This window comes from Geotrypetes seraphini, chromosome 1, assembly GCF_902459505.1.
Source record: "Geotrypetes seraphini chromosome 1, aGeoSer1.1, whole genome shotgun sequence".
Taxonomy (NCBI): domain Eukaryota; kingdom Metazoa; phylum Chordata; class Amphibia; order Gymnophiona; family Dermophiidae; genus Geotrypetes; species Geotrypetes seraphini.
This window is the reverse complement of record NC_047084.1, coordinates 249666374-249691167: the sequence shown is the minus strand read 5'-3', so window position 1 is coordinate 249691167 and position 24794 is coordinate 249666374. Positions and strand designations below refer to the sequence as shown.

The 24794-nt window shown below is 42.9% G+C and overlaps 1 protein-coding gene across 5 annotated transcripts in view; it reads right to left on the bottom strand.

The window, feature by feature from the left end:
* Positions 1-24794, bottom strand: part of BOD1L1 (biorientation of chromosomes in cell division 1 like 1) — a 425195-nt gene that overhangs the window by 172133 nt on the left and 228268 nt on the right. For all 5 annotated transcript variants that reach the window (XM_033949017.1, XM_033949024.1, XM_033948998.1 and 2 more), the window contains one exon: positions 23650-23726. In XM_033949017.1, coding sequence (XP_033804908.1) covers positions 23650-23726 — 77 coding nt within the window. The remainder of the gene's footprint in view (positions 1-23649; positions 23727-24794) is intronic.

The window sequence follows — 24794 nt, the reverse complement described above, 5'->3', positions numbered from 1 at the left end:
GTAAGAATTAGATTAATTTACTCATTTACTTAGTAACTACCGTGTGATAATTATGTACTGAGACATATGTATGTATTCAGATATATTGTGTACAAATAATTAGTTATTATTTACTGCTGGCTTGTGAATTATATTTTTATATCTATAATAAAATATTTCATATAGCTTTGGTCTCTGTCTTAGTATAAACTGTCAAAATACTGAACCCGTGGATGTATTTATGGTGTATCCTAGATACGAGATGTGCACGTGACTTATTTATGAAGCACTAATTAGTTATATCCACCTACAGAATGCAGCTGCCTGTCTCTCGTGAAGGCCTGGAAAATTTTCCAAACTTGGTGCACTCAGAAGAGCGAAGACCTGAGCTTGACTCCGATCTCAGTGATACTTGCCTTTCTCCAGAAAGGTCTGGAAAAGGGCCAAGCATTTGACTCCCTGAGAGTTCAGATAGCTGTGCACCCACTGTATCATTTCCTCTACCATAATCTCCCCAATCCTGTAATGTCCTGTCTAAATTAGATTGTAAGTTCTTCTGAGCAGGAACTGTCTATTGTATATTAAAATGTACAGCGCTGTGTATGCCCTTCAGCGCTATAGAAATAATAAATAGTAGTAGTAGTAGTAGTTTGTTTTTTTCACCTTGTTATGTATTGCAAATGGTTGAATTTGGGTATCTGTTATATGTTTTGATGATATGATCAGAACAGACAAATCTCTTGGGGAGAGTCCCTATACCCCTCCCTCTTCTGTTTTCTCTCCATGGTTGACTGTTTTTTGTTTGGGTTTTTTTACAAACTGAGGGAGGAGGAGAGTTTTCATGAGAAGAGGTTAACTACCCGAGTGTTCAAGACTAGAGTTTATGTCTACTGGAAAGAAGATTAACTAGGTAAAAACCTAATCTTTCCTTACAAGCTACCTCGCAATCAGTGTTATTCCAGCAGCCCAATGCTTCAGAACTGGGAAAGAAGTGTTCCCCCCTCTTCGAAGCACTAGCCTAGTCCCTCCATCCCTCACCTGGGCATAGCCCCACTAGGGCTATCTTTTGAAAGCATTAGTAGTCCAAGATCTTCAAGCAAGTCTGCCTGCGAGAATGTCCGCTAGGGGGCTCCGTAGATGACGTCACCCACATGTATAGAATATGCTGCCTGCTTGTCCTGGGATAATACTGGAGACCACTCCAACCAAGTACATACTAGTGTTGCACTCTCTTGAGTCATACCATAAGACCAAAGCATTCTGGATTCTGCATGGTAAATGGACCCTGCATGAAGGAAGTTTGAAATGCTAATCCTTTTGCAGATGGACTAGGTCTGAATACCACAGGCGTCTCGGCCAGTCTGGCACTACTAGAATCACCCTTCCTTGGCGCACCATGATCCTGATCAAAAGTCGGCCTATCATAGGCTTTGATTTGACTTTTTGGTTAATATTGGCGGCATATCAAACAAAATAACTGTAACTGACCCTGACTGGGAAATCAAAGGCATGGAAATAGCATCATTATCGTCCGATTTGATCTATGACCGAATTTTCCCAAAGTGTATATGGCACTGTGGCAGGGGAACTGTGTTTTTAGGGGTGGGGGGAACCCCCGGCACTAGAAGGGCCGCGATTCCTGAGAGTTCAATGCGGCCCTTGTTAATCATATAAACTTCAAACAACAAATTAATAAATTCAGGGGAAAAACCCTGACGTCTAGACGGCCCCGGTGAACACTGACTAGCTCCTTTTTTTCCCCCAGTTCTTTGGACTTCCTAGGTACTAACACCCCTCCCTCCCCCTCGAGTGACCAGAGGAGGCTAAGCCAGTGACTCCTGACCCCGCTCACATGCCACGTGGAACATGGATGTTCCTTGAACAGTCAATCACCTCCATAAATGGGCATGAATCTAAAGTATGCTGGCCTGAGGAGTCCATCCCAGCAAACGAGGTGTTTTGATGCAGAAAGAGGCTTTTAATTTCAAATCGTGAAATTTAAGATGGCCACAGCAGCAGCGATTTTAACACCAAAAACAACATGGAGGAGCTACATTGAAAAATAAAAAATAGCAATTTTGGGATTTTAGAGATGGGGAACCTATCTCCAACCCTAGGACCCCCAAAAGTCAATTTTAAGATACCACCTTCCACCCCACCAATTTGGTTTGTTAGCCTGTCAACCTGTGCTAGGTTGTATACTGGGAGCCTGTCAACCTTTGCTAGCTTGTATACTGGGAGGAGCAAACAGCTTACAGAGAGACTCTCCGCCTCAACAAGCCTGGAATCCAGACTGCTTCTGACTGCCTCACGGGCCTGATGAACTGGACACTCCCCTCAACTCCAACCGGATTATGCGCACACAAACGGGGAGAGGAATGCAGTCGGCCCCAATCCTGTAAAAACACCGCCACAGAGCCACACAGTCTGCGCTCAAGACCACTGCTGATGAACCTGGGGTGAGCCTTGCTTCCAAAGGAATGGTCCCCGAGTCCCCAAACTGTTAGTGCAGTCATAGAAACATAGAAAGATGACGGCAGAAAAGGGCTAAAGCCCATCAAGTCTGCCCACTCTACTGACCCACCCCATTAAGTCTGAGTGCTAATGACCCTGATCCTTAACTCGACCTCTGTAGGAATCCCACATGGAGGTCCCATTTATTCTTAAAGTCAAGCACGCTGGTGGCTTCGATCACCTGCACTGGAAGCTTGTTCCAGTGATCCACCACTCTTTCCGTGAAGAAATACTTTCTGGTGTCACCATTAAATTTCCCTCCTCTGAGTTTGAGCGGATGCCCTCTTGTGACTGAGGGTCCCTTGAGAAAGAAGATGTTGTCTTCCACCTCGACACGTCCTGTGATGTATTTAAATGTCTCAATCATGTCTCCCCTTTCCCTGCGTTCTTCCAGAGTGTAGAGCTGCAATTTGTTTAGTCTTTCTTCCTACGAGAGACCCTTGAGCCCGGAGAACATCCTAGTGGCCATCTGCTGAACCGACTCAGCTCTAAGCACGTCTTTAGGGTAGTGTGGTCTCCAGAATTGCACACAGTAATCCAGATGAGGTCTCACCATGGTTCTGTACAGTGGCATTAGAACTTCAGGTTTCCGGCTGACGAAGCTTCTATTGATACATCCCATCATTTGCCTTGCCTTGGATGAGGCCTTCTCCACTTGTTTGGCAGCCTTCATGTCTGCACTGATGATTACTCCCAAATCTCGTTCTTCTGAAGTCCTAGCTAATGTTTCTCCATTTAAGGTGTAAGTTCTGCATGGATTTCCGCTACCGAGGTGCATGACCTTACATTTCTTAGCGTTGAAGCCCAGTTGCCATGTCGAGGACCAGTTTTCTAACATAAGCAGATCCAGCGTCATACTATCTTGCAGATTGCTTTCACTTACTATATTACATAGTTTGGCGTCATCGGCGAACAATGTTACTTTACCCTGAAGCCCACTGGTCAAGTCCCTTATGAATATATTAAAAAGGAATGGACCAAGGACTGAGCCCTGCAGCACTCCGCTGGTCACCTCCGATGTCTCAGAGAGGGTGCCGTTGACCACTACCCTCTGAAGTCTTCCACTCAGCCAATCATTGACCCATACAGTTAGTGTCTCACCTAACACCATCAATTTCATCTTGTTTAATAGTCTGCGGTGTGGGACGCTGTCAAAAGCCTTACTGAAATCCAAGTACACTATGTCCAGAGACTCCCCCAAGTCAAGCTTTCCTGTTACCCAAACAAAGAAACTGATGAGATTGGATTGGCATGACCTACCCCTAGTGAATCCATGTTGACTGGGATCCCTTAGATTCCCTTCATCCAAGATCGTGTCTAATTTACCTTTAAGTAGTGTTTCCATGAGTTTACACACTGTTGATGTGAGACTCACTGGTCTGTAATTCGCAGCCTCTGCTCTGCAACCCTTTTTGTGCAGAGGAACGACGTTAGCTGTTTTCCAGTCCAGGGGGACTTTCCCCGTACTTCGGGAGAGATTGAAGAGCATGGCTAACAGTTCCGCCAGGACATCGCACAGCTCTCTGAGCACTCTTGGGTGCAATTTGTCTGGTCCCATGGCTTTGCACACCTTGAGTCTTGATAGTTCGCTGTAAACATCAGCTGGTGTGAACTCAAAATTCTGAAATGGGTCTTCCATGCTTGACTTTGCTTACAGCTGTGGACCGTGCCCTGGTTCCTCACAAGTAAAAACTGAGCAGAAGTAATCATTCAGTAGTTTGGTTTTGTCTGAATCTGCTTCCACATAATTCCCGTCTGGTGTGCTAAGGCGTACTATCCCGTTTATGTTTTTTTTCCTGTCACTAATATACCTGAAGAAGGATTTGTCCCCTTTCTTAATGTTCTTTGCTAGATTTTCTTCCAGTCGAAGTTTGGCCTCCCTGACTGCTATTTTGACCGCTGCAGACCTTGCCCTGTATTCAATGTTAGCTTCTCTTTTCCCCGTATGCTTTTATGAAAGAAATGCTCTTTTTTTCTCCTTGACGAGGGACGAGACCTCATCAGTGAACCATTGGGGTTTCTTTTTTCTTTGTTGTTTATTTACCGATTTTGTGTAGCAGATAGTTGCCTCGTGTAGGGTCGATTTCAGGGTTGACCACATAGCTTCCACATTATCAGTTACTTCTTGAACCTGTAGCGTCTGATGGACGAAATCCCCCATGCGTGGGAAGTCAGTTCCCCAGAAATTGTCCTGGGATAAGCAGTGTTATTCTTTTAAAACAGCATTCAGCAACTTGCGGTACAGTGATCCCACAGGCTGCTGAATCCAGTGGTGAATAAAGGTGCAGTAAAAAGATAATACTTTACCATACTTTGATGAATTCCTTCCTAAATATCCTTAAGTGGCTCAATCAAAGCCCAGACTTCAATATAATATAAAATCTGTGGCAACACTTGAAGAGGACAGTCCACAGAGAATCCATAGACAATCTGAAAAAGCATCAATCAATTGGATCATTCTACTATGCAGAGTTGCTAGATACTTATCAACTAGATCAGGGCCTCTACCCAGAACTGAATCAATTGGTGTGAAGACTTATATAATTGAGGCTTTTTGTTATTTTATTCTTTTTTTAAGTTCAAAAAGTTTATTGTTTTGTAAACAAGAAACACACAACAAGATCAGAACAGCAAAGAAACAAATAACGTAGTAATGTACCACATCCAGTCTGACAAAAGAAAAAATCAGAAAGTCATATAAACAGTAATACAGTGATAATATCCGAGCGGATGAGCAACAGTCCAATGAGAAACAGTCAGAGAATAGAACATAATTGAGGAGCACAGAATAAAAAAGAAACGATATATCAGCATAAACAATCAAGAGAATATGGTCACTAATGAGGTTTTGCAGAGCAGAAGTCTAATAATATGCCCCAAATCTCATAAAATTTGTGTAAGGAGCCAAATTTCTCAGCATAGATTCTCTCATACTTTAGGGTAATAATAACAGAAGCCCACCAGGCAGAGTAGGTAGCAGCAGAAAAGTTTTTCCAGTTTGAAAAAATCACCTTAATCGCCAAAGTCAGTAAGGCATTCAGAAGCATCAATACTGGTTCAGCAATCGGGCGAGGAATCACCACTGACCCAGAAATAACTATGGCGTAGGTCAAAGAAACTTTAAGGATATGAGTTTTTCAACAGTAGTCCAAACATGGTTCCAGAACATCTGGAGGTAAGGGCAATCAAACAACATGTGTCGAAGGGTACCTGGCATCCCACTACAGGACCAGCAGAGATTGGAGTGAGAGGGGCCCAATTTAGAGACACGAATTGGAGTCCAAAATGCTTTGTGTAACAAAAAGAAAACCGATTTGAGTCAGAGAGGAGGAGTGGAGGGCCTTTCTGCATCCCACCCAGATAAATGGCCAGCTATAATCATCAATAGACAAATCTACATCCATCTTCCATGATTCCCTTAGGCCAATATCCGGTTTGAATTTATGGTCCTGTATCAATTTGTACCATCTGGAGGCCTCATGACCCAAAAGGTGGACTTTATCACATGTAGAAAGATAGGATGGATATCCAGTACATGGAGAAGATGGCATTAGATCTTTTTTTTATCGTATGAGTAAGCTGGAGCCAGCGGAAGAACTGTGATGGAGGAAGATTGAAAGATCTGCAAATTTCAGCAAAGGTATACCATCTCTGACCGTCATATAAATGGCCCACATTCCAGATTCCATGGCTCTGCCACAGTTTCCAAGAAACCAAATTATTTTGGATCCGAATTTTGGGTGCTATTTTATTCTTAATTACTTTTGGAATATTTCTACAATTGTTTAATGGTGAAAACGTACCATATGTTGATAAACAATATAAAATATGTGCTTGGTGTGAATACTTTTATAATACACTATATAGTAAGTTTGCAATTTGGATTCTCAGTGCTTTTTAAAATAATGTATCTCTAAGGGAGAGAAAAGGATAGTAGATGGCACGGTTAGGTAGACTAGATAGGTCATATGGTCTTTATCTGTATTCATTTTTCTCTGTTTTTACTCAACATATAATTTCAGTGTATTTCAAACATACATACATCTGTAATGAAAAATTAGGTTCTTATCTGGATAATAATATTTCTGTTAATATACACAGGAGTCTGTATGTTAGGTGATCATCCATACTTGTGAACTGCTTACAGAAGTGTCAATCACATTTTTCAGCTCCTCCTCCTTTACCAGAGAGAGAGAGGACACCAGCAGAGAGAGAGAGAGAGAGAGAGGACACCAGCAGAGAGAGAGAGAGAGAGAGGACACCAGCAGAGAGAGAGAGAGAGAGACAGAGGACACCAGCAGAGAGAGAGAGAGAGAGAGAGAGAGAGAGGACACCAGCAGAGAGAGAGAGAGAGAGAGAGAGGACACCAGCAGAGAGAGAGAGAGAGAGAGAGAGAGAGGACACCAGCAGAGAGAGAGAGAGAGAGAGAGAGAGAGAGAGAGGACACCAGCAGAGAGAGAGAGAGAGAGGACACCAGCAGAGAGAGAGAGAGAGATAGAGAGAGAGGACACCAGCAGAGAGAGAGAGAGAGAGAGGACACCAGCAGAGAGAGAGAGAGAGAGAGAGAGAGAGAGAGAGAGAGAGAGAGAGAGAGAGAGAGAGAGAGAGAGAGAGAGAGAGGACACCAGCAGAGAGAGAGAGAGAGAGAGAGAGAGAGGACACCAGCAGAGAGAGAGAGAGAGAGGACACCAGCAGAGAGAGAGAGAGAGAGAGAGGACACCAGCAGAGAGAGAGAGAGGACACCAGCAGAGAGAGAGAGAGAGAGAGAGAGAGAGGACACCAGCAGAGAGAGAGAGAGAGAGAGGACACCAGCAGAGAGAGAGAGAGAGAGAGAGAGGACACCAGCAGAGAGAGAGAGAGAGGACACCAGCAGAGAGAGAGAGAGAGAGAGAGAGAGAGGACACCAGCAGAGAGAGAGAGAGAGAGAGAGAGGACACCAGCAGAGAGAGAGAGAGAGGACACCAGCAGAGAGAGAGAGGACACCAGCAGAGAGAGAGAGAGAGGACACCAGCAGAGAGAGAGAGAGAGAGAGAGGACACCAGCAGAGAGAGAGAGAGAGAGGACACCAGCAGAGAGAGAGAGAGAGAGGACACCAGCAGAGAGAGAGAGAGAGAGAGAGAGAGAGGACACCAGCAGAGAGAGAGAGAGAGAGGGGACACCAGCAGAGAGAGAGAGGACACCAGCAGAGAGAGAGAGAGAGAGAGGACACCAGCAGAGAGAGAGAGAGAGAGAGAGAGAGGGGACACCAGCAGAGAGAGAGAGAGAGGACACCAGCAGAGAGAGAGAGAGAGGACACCAGCAGAGAGAGAGAGAGAGGACACCAGCAGAGAGAGAGAGAGAGAGAGAGAGAGAGAGAGAGAGAGAGAGAGAGAGAGAGAGAGGACACCAGCAAAGAGAGAGAGAGAGAGAGAGAGAGAGGACACCAGCAGAGAGAGAGAGAGAGAGGACACCAGCAGAGAGAGAGAGAGAGAGAGAGAGAGAGAGAGAGAGAGAGGACACCAGCAGAGAGAGAGAGAGAGAGAGAGAACACCAGCAGACTAGCCATTTTCTCCCCCTCGTGCGGTGTTCCTCTGTGGGTGTCTTCTTTGAGGTCAGAAGAACAGCGAAGCACACCGAGGACATAGAAGAAGAAGCAGCAAAACACTCCAAGGACATTGACCTGAGACCGAAGCGAAAATTAAAGAAGGGGAAGTCAGTGATCCTAGTGGGAGACTCGATCCTGAGGCATGTGGACAGCCACATGGCAGGAGGGAGAGAGGATCGACTAGTGACCTGCCTCCCAGGAGCAAGAACCAAGGACATTGTGGACAAAATTGGAAAGATCCTGGAAGGAGCGTAGACGGAAGAGACCACAGTAATGATCCACATTGGGACTAATGATGTCAGCAGGAGAGACTACAGAAGAAGCATGCTGATAGAACAGTTCAAGATTCTGGGAAGGAAGCTGAAGATGAGGACTCAGAAGATAGTGTTCTCAGAGATCCTACTGGTACCGAGGGCAGATGTGAAAAGGTAGGAGGAACTACAATCAATAAATACATGAATGAGGAGATGGTATGAGGAAGAAGGGTTCCACTTCGTGAGGAACTGGACAACGTTCTGGGGCAAGAGCAAATCTACAGGAGAGATGGAATGCACCTGAGCGCGGCGGGAACTAGACTTCTAGCAAACAACGTCAGGAGAGGAATAGAATAGGCTTTAAACTAGGAAGAAGGGGAAAGCTGACAGTCGACCAAGCGTCGACGATTCGGAAGAAGGTATCCCGTAAAGATACTAAGGGGACTAAAAGGCTGGGAAGAAACAATGGGCAAATTACAGGAGTTGACTAACCCAGAAGAGGAGGTTAGAAGGATTGTAGCACAAGAGAAGAAACTAAAGACCGAAGCACAGGGAAAGGAAATGAAGACAAGAAAATACCAGGATCTAAATTGCATATATACTAATGCAAGGAGCCTAAGAAACAAAATGGAGGAATTAAAAGCCATGGCCAATGCAGAGGACATAGACATCATTGGAGTCTCTGAAACATGGTGGAATGAAGAAAACAAATGGGATACAGCACTGCAGCCAGGACAGGTCAGGGCAGAAAGGAGGTGGAATAGCCCTATACATAAAAGAAAGCATACAATCGACAAGAATGGACACAGCAGAGACGATCAACAAGCTGGAATCGCTATGGGTAAAAATACCGGAAAGGAAAGGGCCTGAAATAAAGATGGGCCTATACTATCGTCCAACCGGGCAAACCGGAGATATCGATGAAGAAATGGAAGCTGAGATGAAGCGAGAATGCAAAAGCGGTAACACGGTTATTATGGGAGACATCAACTATCCCGGGATAGACTGGAGTCTTGGAAGCTCAAAATGCGCTAGGGAGACAGAATTCCTAGAGGCTACACAAGATTGCTTCATGGAGCAGCTTGTTAGAGAACCAACGAGAGGAAATGCCACTCTAGATTTAATCCTACATGGGTTAAGAGGACCTGCAAAGGAAGTGGAAGTAGTGGGACCGTTAGGAAACAGCGATCATAATATGATCAAGTTCAAAGTTGAAGTAGGAATACCGAAAGGAAAGAGAACCATAATGACAACTTTCAACTTCAGGAAAGGAAACTACGAACTAATGAGGGAAATAGTAAGGAAGAAACTTAGGAACACTTCCAAGAAATGGCAAACGGTAGAACATGCCTGGTCTTTTTTCAAGGACATGGTGAGCGAGGCGCAAAATCTGTATATCCCCAGATTCAGAAAGGGGTGCAAAAAGAGACGAACAAAAGACCTGGCGTGGATAACTAAAATAGTGAAGGAAGCAATAGGCAATAAGAAAAATTCATTCAGGAAATGGAAAAAGGACAAAACTGAGAGGAAGTGGAAAGAGCACAGAAGTATAAAAAAAAATGTCACCGTGTGGTTCGAAAAGCCAAAAGAGAATATGAAGAAAGGCTAGCCAAGGAAGCACGAAATTTCAAACCTTTCTTTAGATATGTTAAAGGGAAGCAGCCGGCTAGGGAGGAGGTGGGACCGCTGGACGACGGAAACAAGAAGGGAGTGGTGAAGGAGGAGAAAGAAGTAGCAGAAAGACTTAACAATTTCTTTTCGTCTGTATTTACAAATGAAGACACATCCACCATACTGGAACCTGAGCAAATCTTCAAAGGAGTTCAAGCAGAAAAATTAACATCCATGGAAGTGAGCCTTGAAGACGTACACAGGCAGCTAGAAAAATTAAAAACTGACAAATCCCCAGGTCCGGACGGAATCCATCCAAGGGTTCTGAAGGAACTAAAGGAGGAAATAGCGGAACTACTGCAGCAAATTTGCAATCTATCCCTGAAAACAGGCGTGATCCCGGAGGATTGAAAGATAGCCAATGTTACGCCCATCTTTAAAAAGGGATCAAGAGGTGACCCGGGAAACTACAGACCGGTGAGTCTGACCTCGGTTCTGGGGAAAATGGCTGAAGCACTGATAAAAGACAACATCGATGAACATTTTGAAAGAAACAAACTTCTGATAAACAGCCAACATGGTTTCTGCAAGTGGAGATCGTGCCTAACGAACTTATTGCACTTCTTCGAAGGAATTAACAAACAGATAGAGAGAGGAGACCCCATAGACATCATATATCTAGATTTCCAAAAAGCCTTTGACAAGGTACTCCGTGAACGCCTACTTCGGAAACTGAAGAACCATGGGGTGGAAGGAGACGTACATAGATGGATCAGAAACTGGTTGGCAGGTAGGAAACAGAGGGTAGGAGTGAAGGGCCACTACTTGGACTGGAGGAGGGTCACGAGTGGTGTTCTGCAGGGCTCGGTGCTTGGACCGCTGCTATTTAATATATTTATAAATGATCTAGAAACAGGGACGAAGTGCGAGATAATAAAATTTGCGGACGACACCAAACTATTTAGTAGAGCTCGGACTAAAGAGGATTGCAAAGAATTGCAAAGGGATTTGAACAAACTAGGGGAAGGGGCGACGAGATGGCAGATGAAGTTCAACGTTGAGAAATGTAAAGTACTACATGTGGGAAGCAGCACATACGAGGTACAGCTATACGATGGGAGGGATGTTATTGAAGGCGAGTACCCAAGAAAGGGACTTAGGGGTAATGGTGGACATGACAATGAAGCCGACAGCACAGTGCGCAACGGCCGCTAAGAGAGCGAATAGAATGCTAGGTATAATCAAGAAGGGTATTACAACCAGAACGAAAGAAGTTATCCTGCCGTTGTATCGGGCGATGGTGCGTCCGCATCTGGAGTACTGTGACCAATATTGGTCGCCGTACCTTAAGAAGGATATGGCGTTACTTGAGAGGGTTCAGAGGAGAGCGACATATCTGATAAAAGGCATGGAAAACCTTTCATACGCTGAGAGATTGGAGAAACTGGGACTCTTTTCCCTGGAGAAGAGAAGACTTAGAGGGGATATGACAGAGACTTACAAGATCATGAAGGGCATAGAGAGAGTAGAGAGGGACAGATTCTTCAAACTTTCGAAAAATAAAAGAACAAGAGGGCATTTGGAAAAGTTGAAAGGGCATGTATTCAAAACGAATGCTAGGAAGTTCTTCTTTACCCAACATGTGGTGGACACCTGGAATGCGCTTCCAGAGGGAGTAATAATAACTTCATTCTTCTATACCGCCACAATCTTGCGACTTCTAGGCGGTTTACAATCAAGAGAGCTGGACATTCAGTGAATTACAATATGCAGATAGTCAGAGGAAATACAGAGAGCAGAGACTTCAAGAAAGCAAGAATATAGAAATACAATTTGATGAGCAAGAGTATAAGATATACAGTTTGGTAGGTAATGTTCGAGAGGACCTAATAGGGCACAGCACGGTACTGGGGTTCAAGAAAGGATTGGACAATTTCCTGCTGGAAAAGGGGATCGAAGGGTATAGATAGAGGATAACTGCACAGGTCCTGCACCTGTTGGGCACCACGATGGACCTCAGGTCTGACCCAGCAGAGGCATTGCTTATGTTCTTCAGTTTGCATCAAAGCAATCCATCTCCACTGTAACAGAAGAAAAGAGAAGGGCACATGAGGAACATCCTCACGTATATTTCTGTTCTGTTTTGTAACTAAAGGGAAAAAGAGATTATATCTTTCCTAGTAGATAGGTGAGACATTCTAGACAAGTAGGTTATCTCCCAATGGCCGAAAGCTATTTGCAGAAGGAATCCACTCTGGACTTTATCTCTGACACTCCTGTACTTCACTAAGAGCTCTACTGTCATCTGCAGATAGCATATCCAAGCACAAAGAGCTCCATCGACTGTATGTGAAGTAGGGTCACTAATGGGAACATTCCCAAGAATCAACTGATTAGCTCAAAAAAGAAACATTAAACAATAAACAGTGAAAGCCAACAAAGCAGCTCAGGAAGTACCCTTGAATGCACCTTGAACATATATACAGAACTCTTCAAGGCCCCAAAGGGTTAACTGGCATCCAAGAATCAAACTTAGAGAAGCATAAGCAGAATGAGACATGAGGCAGGTGCAGGTTTGCATGCCTGTCACTTCCATTATATGCAAATCTCTCTTATGCATATTCATTAGGGCTAGCCTGAAAAGCCGATTGGCCTGAGGGTCCTCCAGGACAGGGTTAGGAACCACTGGTCTAAGCCCTCGCTTCCAGTCTCAGATCTTCAACTGAAGAATTGGACAACTTTTGAGTTCTTTGCCATTAGATCTAAGTGAGACCAACCCCATCACCACACAATGGCCTGAAACGCTGCCGAGGACAGCACCCAATCGCCTGGATCCAAGGTCTGTCTCCTGAAGAAGTCTGCTTGAACATTGTCAATTCCTACCACATGTGCTGCCGAAAGGGCCTGGAGATGACACTCCACCCAGAGAAAAGAGCAGGCAGGCTGCCTGAGCCACAGAAGCAATGTTGGTTCCTCCCTGGCGATTGATATTTGCCACCGCTGTCGAATTGTCGTAGAAGACTTGGACTGCTTGGCCCTCCAGAGTCAACTGCAATTCCACCAAAGCCAAGCGAATGGTCCGCAATTCTAATCGAATGGAATGACAGTTGCAATGGGCTCCCCAGCTACGGAGAGTGGCATCTGTCGTCACACCCACCCAAGTCACAATCTGCAGCAGCATGCCCCTGGAGAGGGACCGTGGAAGGAAACACCAATTAATACTGGTCAGGGCCTTCAGATTCCAAGGAAGAGCTGTGGAGAGGGAGACAGGCAAAAATATCTGGAAAAGTTAAGAGAGGCTGGTCGAACAGTCAGGAAATCAAAGATAGAAATGGAAGAAAAAATAGCTAACATGGTAAAATGGGGAGACAAGACATTTTTTAGATATATCAGTGAAGGAAGAAGTGCAAAAATGGCATTGTGAGACTCAAAGGTGAAGGGGAGAAATATGTAGAAGCTCAAAGAAAAAGCTGACTTGCTTAACAAATATTTATGTTCTGTGTTCATGGTAGAGAATGACATGGGGACAAATAGTTCCCCGTCCCCATGGGAACACATTTTCCCATCCTGTCCCCGCAAATTATTTTCCTGTCCCATTCATGCAAATTCCATCCTCATCCTCAAACACTTTAAAATCATAAATGTTCGAAGCTTGTGTGGTTAAGGCAGAGCTTACAGGAATGGGGCAGGGACAGTGACAAAACAGGGAAATTGAGTTCCTGCGGGGACAAGGAAAAATTTGTCCCCGTGTCATTCTCTAGTTCACGGCTGAAGAGCTGGGAGCAGGATCGCAGAAGACACACGTGAATAGGGATGGAGGATGTCACACCTGTGCTCCTATAAGGCGTAGCGAGCCCCGGGGACGTGACCGAAACCTCAGATCCAGCATGTCCCTTACTACAAGGGATTCTTCAGGTCTTAATTCAGGCACGACATCTGCCTCATGAGCATGTAAGGTAAAGAATCCAAGTCAGAAATGGCAAAACAAAATAGCTTTATTCCAGCCACTGGCCAAATAAACCAAAATACAGGCTTCAGCCTTGCAGTTCAGGATAAACTTATATTGCATGGAATTATAACAAAAAGGTTCAAACAATGCAATCAGGATGTTCAAGTTTGGTTAGCACTGAATTGAGTACAGTCCCCTGCTTCTGGACTTTAACAATGTAAGTAACACAGTCCTCTTCACCAGAGCAGTTATACTTTGGACTTTGCAAGCTTTAAATGCAGTTCATAACAAAACAAGGCCAGCAGTGCTTGGTTTCTCAATGAACAGAAAAAAAACAACATCCTTATAACAGACAGTGCAGTGCAACAGGTAGAAATCTCACATGGTGTTACTGTGCTATACCATGCATACTTTCCCTTGGAAACGTTGCTACAGTTTCTATGCACAGCTGAGAGGGAAGGCAATGTAATTGCTCAGCTTGGTAACAATCCTAAACTTACTTCAAAGAACTATAATTTAGCTGGCAGCTCAGAGATATAAACAGCAAACCCAACTCTTATGCTCACTGTGTTTCCATGGCTATTGGCTGGGTCTCAGTTCCTACCCGGCTTTCTTGCACCTCCATGGATTCCTCCTCTGGTTGCTCCCAAGGATTCCAGGTAGGAGACAACTCCTCTGCCTCTACCATATGCCAGTCTATATTATCCGACTCCTCTGGGTGGAGAGAGAGTGACTGACTCTCCCCAGGTTTCCTCTCTCTTGTTTGCCTCCCTCCTCTTCCTGTTCTGAGGAGCCACATTATATCCTGTGGAGAGCCACTCTCCCTCTGAGTAGGTGGGGGAAGGGTTTTCCACACACCAGCCTGCTCCCTATTACTACAGGCAGGACTCTTGCTAGTCCTAATTCTCCTAGGCACAGGTTGCTCAAAAGGTATCAAACTTCTGACAGTGGCAGGGACAGGTTTGCACTGTGTGCAGCTTTCCAGCCTAACCTTTTCCTGCCTAACCTTTTCCTGCCCTGCCTCTTCTGACTCCATATCATTGTCTGAGCAGAAGTCAGCTTGCTCTGTTAATTGGCAGGACACCTGGTCAGCTCTCCTACACCTAGGCTCCGTGTGTTTTCTCCTGATCCTTGGGGCAAAACCCGGGATGGATTCGGGTTTGTTATGGGCAAAACCCGAAACGGCCTTTGGTTTGTCACAAGGAGTGGTAGATAGAACAGCAAAAAGAGGCACTGGAGACGTCACAACCAGCATGGGAGAATAAGTCTATTGATTTGTAGTCTTTAAAAAACAAAACCATGATCGATTTTCAGAGGATTGAGTTTGTGAGGAGATAGCTAAATTAAAGGTAGACAAAGCGATGGGGCCGGATAATGTACATTCAAGGGTGATGAAGGAACTTAAGGAAATTCTGGTGACTACACTTACAGACCTTTTCAATATTTCTCTAGAGTCGGGAATGATACAGGAGGACTGGAGAAGGGCGGATGTGGTCCCTTTCCACAAAAGTGGAAGTAAAGAAGAAGTAGGGGACAGACCGGTAACTCCTACTTCTGTGGTAAGCAAATTAATGGAAATGCTTTTAAAACAGAGAATGGTGAAGTTTCTGGAATCTGGTGGATTAAAGGGACGGAGTCAACATGGATTCACTAGAGGCAGGTCTTGTCAGAAAAATCTGATCAATTTCTTTGACTGGGTGACCAAAGAATCAGATAGAGGAAGTGCACTAGATGTGGTGCATTTAGATTTTAGCAAAGCCTTTGACAGTATTCCACACAGACGTCTAATAAATAAACTGAATGCCCTCAGGATGGGCCCCAATGTGATGGGCTGAGTATCTGGTTGAGTGGAAGACGACAGAGGGTAGTGGTCAATGGAGATTGCTCTGAGGAAAGGGATGTTACCAGTGGTGTGCCTGAAGGTTCTATTCTTGGGCCTCTTCTTTTTAACATTTTTATAAGCAATATTGCTGAAGAGCTGTCAGATAAGATTTGCCTCTTTGCGGATGATACCAAAATCTGCAATAAAGTAGACATCCCGGATGGTGTGAATAACATGAAGTCCAAACTAGCGAAGATTGACGAACGGTCTAAAATTTGGCAGCTAAAAATATGCTAAGAAATGCAAGTTCATGCATTTGGGCTGAATAACTCGAAGAACATTATAGGGGGTGAAGAACTTATGTGCACAACAGAAGAGCGGGACTTGGGTGTGATTGTATGTGATGATCTTAAAGTGGTCAAACAGATTGAAAAGTTGATGGTGAATGATAGGATGCTAGGGTGCACAGGAAGAGGTATGGCCAGTAGGAAAAAGGAGGTACTGATGCCCCTGTATAAGACTTTGGTGAGACTTCATTTGGAACATTGTGAACAATTCTGGTGGGCCGCACCTTCAAAAAAAAAAAAAAAAAGGATGGAGTCGGTCCAGAGGAAGGCTACTAAAATGTTGTGTGATCTTCCTTATATGGCATATGGGGACAGACTTAAAGATCTCAAAATGTATACTTTGGAGGAAAGGCGGGAGAGGGGAGATATGATAGAGACATTCAAATACCTACGTGGCGTAAATGCACACAAGTCATGTCTCTTTCATTTGAAAGGAAGCTCTGGAATGAGAAGGCATTGGATGAAGTTAAGAGGTGATAGGCTCAGGAGAAATCTAAGGAAATACTTTCTTACAGAAAGTGTGGTAGATGCATGGAATAGTCTCCTGGAAGAGGTGGTGGAGACAGAGACTGTGTCTGAATTCAAGAAAGCATAAACATAAGAATTGCCACTGCTGGATCAGACCAGTGGTCCATCGTGCCCAGCAGTCTGCAGCGGCCCTCTGGTCAAATGGTGTACCCCCAAGAAATACTGGGTATGCCACAAGAGATTCCAGAATTTTACATTATTTTTAAATAATTCCCTTCATGAGTATACACTAGAATAGATGACATGTACATCATGTACACAAGAATCTGTCAATGTTATGAGCGTCTGTGTGCGTAAGGATACAACTCCCTGACAAGCATTATTTTTTGATGTGAACGGTCCTTGAAATCTAATGGTAAGTAATTTTAGTTTTATTGAGCAACAAAGCAATCAAGGCTTTATTACTTTGTTTGGATCTTCTTATCTTTGTGAACTTGGATTTTCAGCTCTGACAGAAATTAAATTGAAAAAATAAAAAAAGAAAGAGAACTGCAGATGGTGGATGATGAAATGCGTGTCTGCTTGATGACAATTGAGCCCCGTTTTGAGTTAATTTGCACTCAAATACAAGTACATCCATCACATTGATTAGCAATTCTATTCTATCTACTTTATTTTCGCCATTGTTACAATTACCCATACGTAGCTTAAAGAATTTTAAATAAATAACTCAAATTTAAATTTTTGTTGGTTTTGCAATTTTATAATTTCAATTATAATGTCCCGTGGAAAACATTTGCTCCTTTTAGTGTGCTGGAGTTAAAAATGTTTAAGACACAGTGTCTTGGAGAGAGGAAGAGACAATAGTTACTGCAGATGGGCAGACTAGATGGGCCATTCAGCCTTTATCTGCCATGGGGAAACTTCATCAAAGAAATGTAAAACCAAAGAGCACCAATTCAAACACACGTAAAGAAAGAGAGGGTATCAAAAGAGTGGTTCGATGCTGAACTACTAGTTCTCAAACAGGAACTCAGAAACTAGAAAGAATATGGCTCAAAACAGACAAAGATGAAGATAAAAAACTGGAAACAAAAAATGAAAAAATACAAAACTCTGATAAAAGAAAAACGTTCTAAACACTACGCACTAAAAATAGAAACATCTAAAATAAATAGCAGAGAACTGTTTAAACTGGTGAATAGGCTAACAGACACTACACGGGTCATGGAAAATAATAATGAACACATACCATCGGTTGACACCCTTGCCAGCTACTTCAACAAAAAAAATTTAGATTTAAGAGCTACAATACCTACACCCACACCCAATTTCTAACTCCAATTCAGACCGCAGGAAAGGGTGCCTAGAGTTGACATGCTATGGGATCATTTTGAGCCCCCCCAATTGGCACCAATTCCTCACTTTGTTTAACAAATACTTCAAATCAAATTGCTTGCTAGACGAATGCCCATCTAAGATCATGAAAGTTGCAGTACCTTAATTTAAAAGGGATCTATTTAACTGGATAACAACCACTCTCATAAGTGGGACATACCATGAGGAAATGGGACACATCCTTATCACACCCATTCTTAAAGACCAGAAGAACTCAATCGCACTAACATCCAATTATAGACCCATAGCGAGTACCCCCTTATTTACCAAACTACTGGAAAGGTTGGTCAACCTGGTACTAGTGAATCACCTAGACAAATTTAACCTCCTCAGCGAACACCAATCAGGTTTCAGAAAAGGATTCAGCACAGAGACAGTCTTAGGCTCAATCTTCAACTACCTATATGATCTTATAACTATATTTTAGCAGCGCATTTGACCTAGTGGACCATGAAATAATGCTACATTGCCTAGACGCAATGGGTCTCTCGGGAAGAGTTTGGAACTGGTTCCAGGGCTTTTTAACCAAAAGATCATATCAAGTGGTCTGCGACGGGAAACACTCCAATTCTTGGAAAAACCCTTCAGGAATACCTCAAGGTTCCCCTCTATCACCCACCTTATTTAATATCTACATTTCATCTTTAGGACACCTATTACAAAAGCTAAACCTAAAATACTACATATATGCTGATGATATCTCTATTTTAATCCCTCTGACAAATGTGACCAATTAAACTTTTAAAACACATCTCCCATATCATGACTGAAATTGAACAATGGACTATTAATTTTAAATTGAAATTAAACACAGAAAAGACAAAAATTTTCTTGGCAAGCCCAAAGGACAAAATCACTATAACATCAATACACCTAAATGGTCACGATCACCCAATATCAAAAACTATAAAAATATTAGGAGTCACCTTAGACTCCCACTTGACCTTGATCGAACACACAAACTTGGTGACAAAAAAGTGCTTCTTTGCACTTTGGAAATTAAAAACCATCAAAAAATATTTTGACCCTCTATCTTTCAGACTACTGGTACAGCCTTTGATTCTATCCACCCCAGACTACTGCAACATCATTTATGTGGGTATACCTAAAAAAAAAAACGTGAGAAAATTAAGAATAGTGCAAAACACGGCTGTCCGCTTAATATTCGGACTAAAGAAAAGCTAAAACATTAGTCCCTACTACAAACTGCTACACTGGTTGCTAATGGAGGCACGAATAATATTAAAATTCTCTTGCTTTTGCTATAAACTGGTGTGGGGAATGGTCCCTACCTATCTCTTACCACACTTCGAACTATACATCCCCACGAGGACAACCAGAAATCGCAATCTCTTTGCCTATCCAAAGATCACTGATTGCAAATACAGGTCCCTTCTGGACAGAACCTTTAAGTTTCAAGCTAGCAAACATCAGACCTGGCTAGGCAATTACATCAATAGAGCCAGGATGACCTACGGCGTCTTTCGGAAAGAAATTAAGACAGCTCTGTTCGATAGATTTATCTCTTAGTCAGATACCCCCCTTTTTTTTTAACTATTATTCAATATGTTGATATTGTGTATTCTCACTAATTGTATTCTGTATTCACTGACTGTTCGCTATTTGCATTCTGAAATTCGCTGGTTGTCCAGCCCTCTTCACTGTAACATGTTGATATTATGTTTCTCACTAATTATACTCTGTAATCACTGAATGCTCAGTGACATCTTCCCTATTTGTATCCTGTAATTCGCTGATTGTCCAGCTCTCTTCACTGTAAACCACCTAGAAGTTGCAAGATTGTGGCAGTATAGAAAAAATAAAGTTATTATTATTATTGTTTCTATGAAAGAGCTAGCACAATAAAGGCCGCAATCTGAGCACCCTCTTCAGAAACTGGGACACATCCGGATGAAATGCCAGCGATAACTTTCCCCCTCTAGCTTGGAAACACGAGAGGCCTTCCATCTGGACTTTGAGACACCACCGTTAGACCTTTATCAAGTCCGGCTTGTAGAAAGGCCAGGATTACAGGAATTGACACCTCATAAAGCTCTACCTAATCTTTGGTGCACCAGAGCTGGAAAGCTTTCCAGGCATTGGCATAAGCCACAAACTTAAGATGACTTCTTTGCTCATAGAAGAGTTGAAATGACTACCTCCGAGGAACCCTTATGCCATAAGACCAAAGCACTCCGGGTTCTTTATGAGAACTGGTCCCTGACTGAGAAGCCCCATATGAACCAGTAGATTGATGCAGCTGTCTCATTAGAGATGCACTAGATCTGCATTCTAAGGCTGGAGAGACCAATCTGGGGCTACCAGAATCACAAGTCCTGGGTAATACGCGATTCTACAGATGACCTGGCCCACCATGGGAGATGGTGGAAACACAGATGCCTCTCTTCTGGTCAAGGCTCAACCAATGCGTCCAACCCTGTGATTCCTGGTTCGTCTCTTTGGCTGTAGGAACAATTTGCCTTCGTGTTCTTGGCTGAAGTCATCAAGTCCATCGCTGGTCTTTCTCAGCATTGCACAATGAGGCTGAACACTCTTTGGGACAGTGACCATATTCCCTTGGGTCTAGAGTCTGCCAGCTGAGAAAGTCAGCTTGAACGTTTAAAATCCAAGATGGCCACCGCCAGCAAAATTATGCCACAAATGGCCCCTGGGGGCTCCCCTGAGGGTCAAACTATTTCAAGGAAAATGGTTTTGGAGGAGGGAAACACTAGCTCTGGCCCTAGATACCCTTAAAAATAACTTTTTCTGACTGCCTGCCTCCTCCTCCCCCCCCCCCCCCCCGATTTTCCCCATAGGGAAAAATGGGCTGTACTCACTGCTTTGCTGGTGCCTGTCTGTGTCAATTTTACTGCAGCCTGACTGAATTAGGACTTTCTGCCTCAAATCCTTGTTGGAAATAATCCACAATGGATTTAAGGCTAATTTATCTAAGACGGAAGTGATGAACATATCAACATCTATGGAGAAGGTTAAGGAATTGCAAAAATCAATTCCTTTGAGATGGGTAAAGGGATCTATTTGCTATTTAGGAATAAATCTGGGAGCAGATTGGACACTTTTGTTCCAGCAAAACTATATACCATTAGTAGCGGATATCCAAAAAGATTTAGAAAGATGGAATAAGATGTATATTTCATAGTTCGGATGTATGGAGGGAGTAAAGATGATGATTCTCCCTAGGTTTCTTTATCTATTCCAAGTATTACTAATAGAAATTCCAAAATCATATTTTCAAAAATGGAATAATATGATATTGAGATTTATCTGGGGAGGAAAGTAGCCAAGGGTTAGAAGATATGCAATGTCATATGTTCAAAATGGAAAGATCAATAGCTGTACAAAATGGAAATTATAAGACCTTTTCTAAAATATGGGGGCCATTGACATCTTTTTGTGATGATTATATACCAGTTATTTTATTGAAATATACACCATGAATAATTGGGAGGGGAAGGGTTCTTATTTTATTGTGTATACTATTAATAATAATGGGAAGGGGGTGGGTTATGGGTTTATATATATAAAATTGTTGTTTTTCTTGATAGACTTACAAGTGATGTTTTCAAGAATATGTATGATATTAAATTGTACACTTGTTGAATGATTAAAAATGAATAAAGATTTAAATAAAAAATAAAAAAAGAAGAAGATATGCAATGTTTTAAGTCTAAGGCGGAAGGAGGACTAGGCTTATCTTCTTTGGAGAATTATTATAAAGCGGCACAGCTGAGATCAATAGTTGAATGGCATTCATATCCACCTAAATTATGGGTAAGGGTAGAGCAAGAAATGTTAGAAGGGTTGGAGGGTATTAGAGAATTGAAATATTTACCAAGGGTAGGAGAAAGAGAATTAACAATTATAAATAACCCTTTTAGTAGATGTTCTATGAGAATATGGAAAAGTACGGGGAAAAAACTTTTAGGAAGAGAAAAAAGTATTTTTTTTCTCTCCTATCTTATATGCATGAGATTTTATACCAGGGAGAGAAGTGAGAATTTTTAAAAAGTGGAAGGCAAAAGATCTGAAATGTTTTGGACAATTTATTGACGAAGGGGAGGTTAAAGCTTTCGTAGACCTTAAAGGACCAATATCAATTGGAAGGGAAAGATCTTTATCTTTATCTACAGGTGAAAAATTATATCTTGACATATAAGGGGATGGGTAAAGAAGTTTTAAAGAAATCTGAATTTGAAAAGGGAATAGAAAACCCAGTTGCAAATGGATGTATTTCTTGGCTATATAGAATTATACATGATGATAAGGAAGTGAAAACCTCATATATGAAAGCATGTGAATAAAATCTGGGGAAGGAATGGTCAATTGATGAGTGGGGGGCAATTGATGTACATCTTTTCCAAATAGCCAGAGCAGCTTCACTGGTAGAAAATGCTATTAAACTCTTAGTACAATGGTATATTACACCAGTTTTAATCAGTAAATATACTAAAGAAGATAATGCTGTTTGTTGGAAAGGGTATGGTGAAAGAGGCACATTCTACCATATGTGCTGGAACTGCCAAAAGGTCCAGAAGTACTGGCAGCAGGTATTTTATTATGTAAGTTAATTCAAACTCCACTCAAAGTGAATGCTGAAAAAGCATTACTGGGAGTTGGAGTGGAGGGGGCTAACATCCTCTCAATCTAAACTTATGGATTTGGCATTCATAGCTGCTCGATCGACATTGGCTCAGCAATGGCATACACCAAATATACCCACAACTAGAGATATGAGAGACCGTTTAGGAACAGTCTGTGAAAAATATAGATTATAGGCCCTCTTAACAAATCAATGGACGAAATTTAGAGATATTTGGGAGAGGTATATTGAATTGGAAAGAGAGGATCTTTGAAAGATTTGAACTGCATACCAGCCCATCCTTGCAAATTGGGAATCCGGGGGGGAGTAGGGCAAAGTATGGGTTGGGATTGTTTTAATTGTGGGGATGATAAGATGTGCTAATTAGTTTACTATTTTGAATGTATTCTATGTTTTGTATTGGAAATTTGATATTAATACTTTAATTTCTGTTAAAAATTGTTAAAATTATTAAAACAAAGAATTATATAAAAAAGGAAATAGTCCACAACTAGAGATCCTTGGGCTGCTAATCGAACAGACACCAACTGATGACTCCACCTGTACAGATCCTTGTGGTGCAATGGGAGGAGACTGAAATGCAGCCGGCTCCCTGAAACCCAAACAGATTTACACAGGGGCCCCACAGCCTGTGTTGAAGCCTCTGATAAATCAGAAGGCAAGCTGGTTCTAGGGGAATAGACCCCGAACCTCGAAGAAGCACAAAGCAGACTAGCTCCACAGGTACACCTGGAGGTTGCCCTGCGAGCTGCAGTCTGCCCTAGCAGAGTCTGGGTCCTCTCCAAGGCAGAGTATCCCCAAAATTGGGGTCTTCTGGGCATCAAAGCCTCCCAAAATGGAAGAAAAATACCCCAAAATAATAAAAACCGAACAAAGCAGATCAGAACACAACTTCTCAATTTGCTTGCAGAAAGAAAAACTGAAGAGGACACTATACTCCACTGGTGAAGGAGGAAGAGATGAAAGATATGATTGACAACCTTCTGCAAGCAGTTTGTGAGCACTGATTGATCACCCCTAACATACAGACTCCTATGTTTATGAAACAGAAAACACTATTCTGACAAGTTCCAATTCATAGTGTCATTAACAATAATGGTACCTCTTCTTCTTCTTCAGTCTTTCCACTAGCTTCCTGGTTCAATTCTGTTGCTTTGTCTGGTATTATAACTTCATTTTCTAAACAAACAGGAAAGTTGAAGAACAGATATCTTTCTTTAATAAATTGGATTTGTTCTCCACAGTACACAGTGTAGCCACAATAATTTACTGGAGTTAAATTACAACAGAATTTTTGAAGATAGTAAAGGCTATTGCACATATTAGTTTCTAATTCTCCAGCTAAAACAGTTATTTTGCATTCTGTGTAAATCAACAAAAGCAGTATTTACTAGTGCTGCCTGATTCATGATTCTAATCGATTCACCGATTCACTTCGGATGAATTGATTTGTTTTTGAAAAAAATCAAACTTACCGATTTGTTGGCTCCCTTGCTAGAGACCCTTTTAGGCTTTCCCTCTGCCACCGGAGTCCTTGCTTCTGATGTAACTTCCGGTTTTGCAAAAACTGGAAGTTACATCAGAAGCAAGGACTCCAGTGGCAAAGGGAAAGCCCGAACAGGTCTCTGCGTGCAGATCAGTGGCAGCAAGGCTCTCTCCTTTCCTCCCTGGCCAGGCAAAAGCAGTGGTAGCGAATGCAATTCACTACCATGCCGCTATTCTGGGCGTCTTCTTTCCATTCGGCCACCCAAGCGGAAACAGGAAGTTTTCACTGAGAGCGGGACGCAGTAGAGAGAAGACGCAAGGAGTGGTGGCAGTTGTAGATCGCTAAATAACTACTGCCACTGGCAACATGTTGCAACATCAAAATAAAGGTAGATGGGGGAGAGAGCAGGTGGACTTGGGGGAGTTGGTGGACTGGAGGAAAGATGGAGAGAAGATGGATGGGAGAGATGAACTTGGTGGAGGGGGGAAGATGGTTGGTGGAAGGGGCAGATGGACTTGAGGGAGATCATGGAGGGGAGATGGACTTGGGGGAGAGGGAGAGATGGAGTTCGTGGACTGGAGAGGGAGAGATGGGTAGAAGATGAATGGGAAATGTGAACTTGGTGGAGGGGGGGTGGAAGAAGGATGGAGGGGGGAGATGGACTTGGGGGAGATCATTGAGGAAGGGAAGAGAAGTCCTGTGTAGAAAAAGCCCAGGTGAAGACCCCTGAGAATTCCCCAATATAGCAGAAACAGGCCAAT